Raw genomic sequence first — 7,667 nt, 5'->3', positions numbered from 1 at the left:
ACAAATTACTTCATAAAAAAGTATTCAGTAACGTAATCCAAGCACCACAATATGAACGTAATGTAATCTGATTACTTTTGGATTACTTCGAGATGTAGTGTAATGTAGCCTATTTTAAGTTTAAATGACAAACATCCAAGTTGACAGTACTTCAGCAACTTTTTTTAGTGTACTACTAACGTACTACTATTTCCTTTTATTGCGCAAGAACGTCTGTATTTTAAACGTACAGTATGGGATTTTTTCTCCACTAGGGGTCGCTAACCTATTTACAATAACAAAGGCGTAGTTTGATGACGCAACATTTGCTAAGAATTATGGATCTTGTCGTCAACGTCAAGCCGACCGATCTAATAATGTTTATGGATGAGTGAATACATCGATGCTTTTATCATGACTGTGATATGAAGCAGGTCGGGATTGCTAAGAGACAGCTATCAGCTCCACACGCGACGCGAGTCCCGCGGATATAAAAGGAATATGGACATTTCATTCTACCGAACTACACGCAAGTGCAGAATTACAACTCACAGGTCAGTAAATTAAACTTGTGAGGTAACACAGCGCTGTTTCACTTGGTCTAACATTACACTATCACACTAAACTGTGTTAGTTTGTCTGTATGAGACTAGCAGTAAGCTAGATCAACATTAGAAATAACATACAGATCATATTCTGACATTTTATCATTGTTGAACTATATAACATTGATTAGTTTTATGTAAATGTGCTCACCTGTTTAATAAAGTACATGTAGGAGCGGTCGAAGTCTCGGACGTGGAGCTCTCGTTTATATACTGTCTATGGGAGCTCTAGGCATCTCGAAAACACCGCGCTGATATTGATTCTCGTTTTAGTTCTCCTTTTTTATCCAAAGTCTGCTTGCCATGGTCCATAATGTTTGAACGAAACAACAACAGCGTGCAGATAGACATTGCGAACTACAGTGGTCCACGTCTGTCGTCTTGGTTACTATCAGACGGCTCTGGTTCATAGCTCTGGTTACCATGGCAGCACGAGCGGAAACCAGGGACAACGCGGATATGACGCCATTGACTGCGACATAACGGAAATAAAGACACGGTCCGTGTCTTCGAATTAAAATATTAATTTCTCTGGATTTAGAAGTTAATTGGAACTGTCGGGATAATGTAAATACACAACTTTAAAAAATATATAACATAGATATAGTGATTTTTTATATTTTTAAAGCAAAAAAAATACATATTGTGCCTTTAAATGCATTTAAAAACAAAAAAATGAAACAAAAATGTTTTGCGTTGGCCGGGAATCGAACCCGGGTCAACTGCTTGGAAGGCAGCTATGCTCACCACTATACCACCAACGCTTGACGATCATGAAGAACTAGCCATAATCTTTAAACAAAAATGTAAAGGTATCCCTACATTATAAAGTAGGTTTGATTTGCTTTATAAGTATAATAACAGCTAGCCACATATACTACGATCTGTTTACTGGTGTTAAACATAATTTTGTACTTTTGCTTTTCAAATTCATTCAGTTAGCATTAGCCTGCTAGCATCTGCATTCAAAACACACTCACTTTCAAACAGCGCCTGTCCTTAGTCTGCTGATTTGCTCCCTTTTACTCTCTAAAAAGCAAACAACAGATCTTTGTGATTATCTGTGTCGTTATATTTATGTATTTTAGAGTTTATCTGCTGGTGTACGTGTGTCCTTTGATCAGAGAATCGGTGAGTATCTCGTGGTTCATCAGAAGCTAAAAAGCTTTTCACCTTAGACTCTTTATTCACCTTTGGTTCAGAAATGGATTTATTTGATGATCTTCCAGAACCTACAAATGATCCAGGTGGGTTAATTCACACAAATAATATAATAATCATAAACTTGTATGCATTATAGGTGTTAAAGTGAGTGATTTGGACAGTTAAATGTAGAAATTTGACAGATTGCACGAGCATGGCTTCAGTATTACAACACACATTTCTACAAAAATAAACTATAAAGTGCCAATTTAATTATTAAAAGGTTAAATGAATGTGATTATATATATATCCGTCCAGACATGTGCTCACTTGTTTTGAGAATACTCATCTACTGCATATTACTGCTAATATGTTTAGTGCATGTAAATATGTCTGTGTTTCAAATCCTAGTGAGTCTACTTCACTAGTGAGGCTGAAAAATGCTGTCTTGGTAGGCAGCTCACTATACTTTGGTTTAATCATGAAGTGTTGTTGAACGATTTCAGTTAAAGCCAAACAGCAGGATGAGGAACGAGGTGAGAAGAGGAAGAGAGACGTCAGTTTAGAAGAGACAGAGGTGGAAGACCAGAATCAAGAGGAAAAGAAAGTTTGTAAAGGTTTTCAGCTTTCGCACACATTGTGTTGCTGACAGAGAGTGTGTTCAGGATGTGTGTGTGTGTGTGTGTTTGTACTGAGAGAGAGAAGGCCTGTGATGATCTCCATCTCTTTCTGTGTTCCAGCAGATCTTCCTAAACTCCAGGGTTTCGTCTCAGCGAGACGTGGCGAGAGAGAAGAGATGCAAGATGCTCACGTTCTGCTTCCAGAGCTGAGCGTCACTAATCTACCTCCACAAGTGTGAGTGATTCCGTCCGTCCGTCTGTCTGTCTATCCATCCATCCATCCATCCATCCATCCATCCATCCATCCATCCATCCATCCATCCATCCATCCATCCATCCATCCATCCATCCATCCATCCATCCATCCATCCATTATACTTTTGCCAGTATAATTACATGATAATTAATTATATGATGTGTGTGTGTGTGTGTGTGTGTACAGCTCTCGGCTCGCGTACTTCGCAGTGTTTGATGGTCACGGTGGAGCTCGAGCGTCACAATTTGCTGCTGACAATCTTCATCACACGCTGGTCAGCAAGTTTCCCAAAGGTAAACGCCTGATCCTCGTCACACTCAAAGCTACAATAATGAGCCTCAGTACCCATAATGCATCCTGATTCTCAGGTGATGTGGAGAGTTTGGAGAAGCTGGTGAGGAAGTGTTTGCTGGACACTTTCCGTCAAACTGACGAGGATTTCTTGAAGAAAGCGTCCAGCCAGTGAGTTCTGCCTCAGTAGGGTTAGTGTGTGTGTCTGTGAGATGGGTAGGTTTAGGGGTCGGGTTAGTGTGTGTGTGTGTGTGTGTGTGTGATGGGTAGGTTTAGGGGTCGGGTTAGTGTGTGTGTGTGTGTGTGTGTGTGTGTGTGTGTGTGATGGGTAGGTTTAGGGGTCAGGTTAGTGTAAAATATGCAGTTTGTACAGTATAAAAACCATTATGTCTATGGAATGTCCCCGTTTAGATAGCTAAGTAAACGTGTGTGTGTGTGTGTGTGTTCGCAGGAAGCCCGCATGGAAGGACGGCTCCACGGCCACATGTATGCTGGCGGTTGATGATGTTCTGTATGTGGCAAACCTGGGAGACAGTAGAGTAAGTCTCAACACAAAAACTGAAATTATTTCCATTAGAGCCCGACCGATAAAGGATTTTTAAGGCCGATACCGATACAAATATTTGGTGATTTAAAAATCCGATATTCCGATATATCGGCCGATATATATTTTTTTAAAAAATCCAGAAACGCGTAACAAAACATGAACAGATTTCCCTAACATTAGTTATTTGTCGTTATTTAAGAGTCCTCAGCCTTACTAAAATAATATGATAATGCAGTTTAAAAATAAACTTGTTTGTTTTATTGTCACAACAACAGAATATATTAAAGTTCTGATAAATATAATGTATAAAAATACAAACTTAAGATATGAAACTTAAAGTCCTTTGAACAAAAAAAAGTCAACTATTATTATTAATATTGACAGTAATAATTCAATTATGTAATAGTGTGTGTGTGTGTGTGTGTGAAGAACTGATAAGATTGTAAATGTGTACCTTGAAATGCAATGTAAGTCGCCTTTGATAAAAGCGTCTGCCAAATGTCAATGTTATAAGCGACCTTATAATTACAATGTCAACTTGCTTATCCCTTTCCCTGCACTCTTTTAACTCTATCCATCTATTCCATCAAGCTACAACAAACCATTTTCAATCATCATTTGCTGCCTGCCTTCTAAAGTCTACTACGTAGTGATGCACTAAATACATTATGTGACTCGTTAATGCTGCGGCTAAACGAAGTCAGCAACACACACTTGGATTTCACACACGTGTAAAAGAAAAGCTAACTTTTATGCACAGGCTATGTTTGATACTTTTTCTCTATGTCTAAATGTTCACTCCTCACGTATGGAATTCCAAAGCTGCCAATATTAAAAATAAATAAATACATAAATAAATATACAAATAAATGTAAAAAAATAAAAAATAAATATATAAATAAATATACATAGAAAAGCAAAAAAACGAAAATAAATACCGATATACGAAAAAAACGAAATACCCGACCGATATATCGGCGGGCCGATATTAGGCATTTTCCAAACTATTGGTATCGGCATTTAATAAATAAATGTAGAAATGAATAAATGTATAAATAAATAAAAGAATAAATAAATAAATATGGAAAAAAATAAATATATACATAAATAAGGAAATAAATGTAAAAATAATTATTTATTTTCGTTTTTTTTGCTTTTCTATGTATATTTATTTATATATTTATATATTTATTTATTTATTTATTTATTTATTTTTTACATTTATTTGTATATTTATTTATGTATTTATTTATTTTTAATATTGGCAGCTTTGGAATTCCATACTCGCGTGCCTAACTTACGTTTTACAATGCAGGGACTGGAACTACAGATATGCTAGTTATAAATACAGTAATCATTACTTTATTTAGGCAGAATAAGTTCGTTGTGATTTCCAAGCTCATTGATGTTAGCAGTCTTCCTTGTAGAGCGCCCTCTGGTGGACAAACTATGCAGCGCCAACACTCATAACATGGTTAAAGGGTGTTTCGTCCGCTTTTATTTTATTTTTTAAATATTCATTTATCGGCCGTTATAAATGCCGATACCGATAGTTTGGAAAATGCCTAATATCGGCCGATATATCGGTCGGGCTCTAATTTCTATTAAAATTATATGCATATTACAGGTTTGTTTTTTTATTGTTGTTTTTTTACAATCACTAGTTCACTTTAGTTTAAAACCTAACATAATACAAAACTGAATAGGACGGCAATTTGCTACATTTCTACATTAATTCCACATCTACACAGATGTTATTGTTTTATGAGTTTTCTTTGGTGAGACCTTCGCTAGACTTGATTTGAGACGTGTGAAGAGTTGAGAAGTGTGTCCTAGCGATCGTGAAAACAATGATTGTAAAAATTCTGATATGGGGGTGAATAATGCCACAATGCAAAACATCTTAATTGTGTGTGTGTGTGTATTAGGCAGTGCTGTGTCGTTTGGAGCAAGCTGAGGATTCTGGGAAGAGGAAGTGTGTGACTCTGGCTCTCAGTAAGGAACACAATCCCATTATATATGAGGAGCGCATGAGGATCCAGAGAGCAGGCGGGACGGTCAGGTGTGTGTGTGTGAGAGAGAGTGAGTGTGTGTGTGTAAGTCTGTGTGTGAGTGTGAGTGAGTGTGTGAGTGTGTGAGTCTTTGAGTCTGTGTGTATGTGAGTCTGTGTCTGTGTCTGTGAGTCTGTGTGTGTGAGTCTGTGTGTGTGTGTGTGTGTGTGTGTGTGTGTGTTTGTGTGTGAGTGAGTGAGAGTCTGTGAGTGTGCGTGTGAGTGCGTCTGTGTGTGATTGTCTGTGTGTCAGTGTGTGTGTGTGTGAGTGAGTGAGAGTGTGTGTGTGTGTGAGAGAGTGTGTGTGCACCAGTAGAGCTTCTTGGATACGGGTTGCAGTCATTGTGTGTGTGTGTGTGTGTGTGTGTGTGTGTGTGTGTGTGTGTGTGTGTGAGAGAGAGAGTGTGTGTGTGAGAGTGTGTGTGTGTGAGAGTGAGTGAGAGAGTGAATGTGAGAGTGTGTGTGAGAGTGTGTGTGAGAGTGTGTGTGTGTGTGAGAGAGTGTGTGAGAGTGTGTGAGAATGTGTGTGCACCTGTAGTGCTTCTAGGATACGGGTCATGGCTATTGTAACGGTGTGTGTGTGTGTGTGTTTGTGAGTGAGAGAGTGAGTGAGAGAGTGTGTGTGTGCACCTGTAGAGCTTCTGGGATACGGTTTGCAGTCATTGTAACTGTGTGTGTGTGTGTGTGTGTGTGTGTGTGCAGGGACGGGCGTGTGCTGGGAGTGCTGGAAGTGTCTCGTTCTCTCGGTGACGGCCAGTATAAGCGCTGTGGTGTGATCTCCACTCCAGACCTGCGGCGCTGTCAGATCAGTCGAAACGACAAGTGCGTTTAACACACTCTCTTACACACTTACAGTGTTTACTTCACCGTCATGTGACTCCAAACCTGTGGGACTTTCTCTCCTCAGTGAAACACTAACGGATTTTGCTGGTTTGTGTGTGTGTTTATTCAGATTCGTTCTCCTGGCGTGCGACGGGCTTTTCAAAGTGTTTTCTGCAGAAGAAGCCGTTCAGTTTGTCCTCGACGTTCTAGAGGTGTGTGTTTTAATCTGCTTTGTGTCAGGGTTATTATAATACATTAAAACGGTAAATAAACATGTTCTTTACATAAAATAAAATGAACGTTAACTATTATAAATATAATTAAAAAAACTTATTTTATTTCAGCTAGTTACCAAGTATAAAAAAAAAGAAAAAAGACAAGAACACACAACAAAATTACTAAATCTTTAACTAAAATTAAAATGAAAACAGAAAATATGAAAAAATATAAAAATAAAAAAAGATTCAGAATATTGATAATAGTATTTTTTCTCAGTGCTATAATTACTGCTGTTTGCATTTTATGTTAAAAAGTTTTTATTTATTTTAGAACGAGACTGTGGAGCAGAAGGAGGGGCAAAGCGAAGGGGCGGGGCCTTTTGAGGCCGCTTGTCAGCGATTGGCCAGTGAGGCTGTGAGGCGGGGCAGCGCAGACAACGTCACTGTCATTCTCGTCTCTATTGAGTTCTGAAAGCATTTTGCACACTCACACACACACTCACACACACACACACTTCCATTCAGAATCTTTTCTGTTAAACGCACAGATACACATGAATGCATGAATTCAGCAGTAAATGGTGCTGAAAGGAAAATGTGGTTTATTATAGAGATGTTTGAATCTCTTTTTTTTCTTTTCTTCAAAGCAGGGCTTTTGAAAACACTGTGTCAAATTTTAGTATTTGTGCTGTTTGGCATCAAATTCTAAATAATAAACTTTTATACAGTCTCCCAATATCTGTGTCCTCTCTGAACTCCTGTGTAGGAGCCGGTGTGTTTGCCAATGGATAGTTTCATCATAGCATGATGTCATTTGTGTGTATTTAAAGATACATCATGCATAGATGGTAGAAACAGCAGCAATATCAAACCGGATATGGATGCACTCTTGAAAGAGCTTTTTTTAGTTTATATAATTTAGTCAGCAATTAAACCAAACCACTTATTGAGGATTGTGTAAGTAAAGAATTGTTTTGGTGCACATAAGAACCATTTTATTACAGTCTATGGTGAGAACATGAAAGAGATTTTGTTTTGTCTTTAGTTATTTTTTTATTATATTGTTGTTATTTAATTTTACTTTATTTTATATTTTTAAAATCCATGCTTTTATTTTGAAAATGGCTGACAGGACA

At 37.8% G+C, this 7,667-nt stretch overlaps 1 protein-coding gene across 3 annotated transcripts; it reads left to right on the top strand.

The window, feature by feature from the left end:
* The first annotated feature begins 1,318 nt into the window (after positions 1 to 1,318).
* Positions 1,319 to 7,267, top strand: ilkap (integrin-linked kinase-associated serine/threonine phosphatase). 3 transcript variants are annotated; one of them, XM_084126625.1, is made up of 11 exons: positions 1,319 to 1,414; positions 1,673 to 1,831; positions 2,234 to 2,344; positions 2,471 to 2,582; positions 2,790 to 2,896; positions 2,972 to 3,065; positions 3,346 to 3,433; positions 5,370 to 5,503; positions 6,194 to 6,313; positions 6,444 to 6,525; positions 6,863 to 7,267. In XM_084126625.1, the coding sequence occupies exons 2-11, from the start codon at positions 1,789 to 1,791 to the stop codon at positions 7,001 to 7,003; spliced, it is 1,032 nt and encodes a 343-aa protein (XP_083982751.1). In that variant the 5' UTR covers positions 1,319 to 1,414; positions 1,673 to 1,788; the 3' UTR covers positions 7,004 to 7,267. The 3 variants fall into 3 exon arrangements, with proteins under 3 accessions (XP_083982751.1, XP_083982749.1, XP_083982750.1); XM_084126623.1 differs by having other exon boundaries at positions 2,468 to 2,582; XM_084126624.1 differs by having other exon boundaries at positions 1,353 to 1,390; positions 2,468 to 2,582.
* Positions 7,268 to 7,667: the final 400 nt, after the last annotated feature.

The sequence above is a fragment of the Abramis brama genome (genome assembly GCF_963993115.1).
Source record: "Abramis brama genome assembly, chromosome: 10".
NCBI lineage: Eukaryota > Metazoa > Chordata > Actinopteri > Cypriniformes > Leuciscidae > Abramis > Abramis brama.
Note: the sequence above shows the minus strand (reverse complement) of the source record. Positions and strands in the feature narration are given on the sequence as shown.

What these genes read in the sequence shown, in the direction of transcription:
- ilkap (XM_084126623.1), top strand. Translation starts at nt 1,789, where the DNA reads ATGGATTTATTTGATGATCTTCCAGAACCTACAAATGATCCAG. An exon ending in TTGAAGAAAGCGTCCAGCCA is followed by an intron (nt 3,066 to 3,345) that starts GTGAGTTCTGCC and finishes GTGTGTTCGCAG; the next exon opens with GAAGCCCGCATGGAAGGACG. An exon ending in CAAACCTGGGAGACAGTAGA is followed by an intron (nt 3,434 to 5,369) that starts GTAAGTCTCAAC and finishes TGTGTGTATTAG; the next exon opens with GCAGTGCTGTGTCGTTTGGA.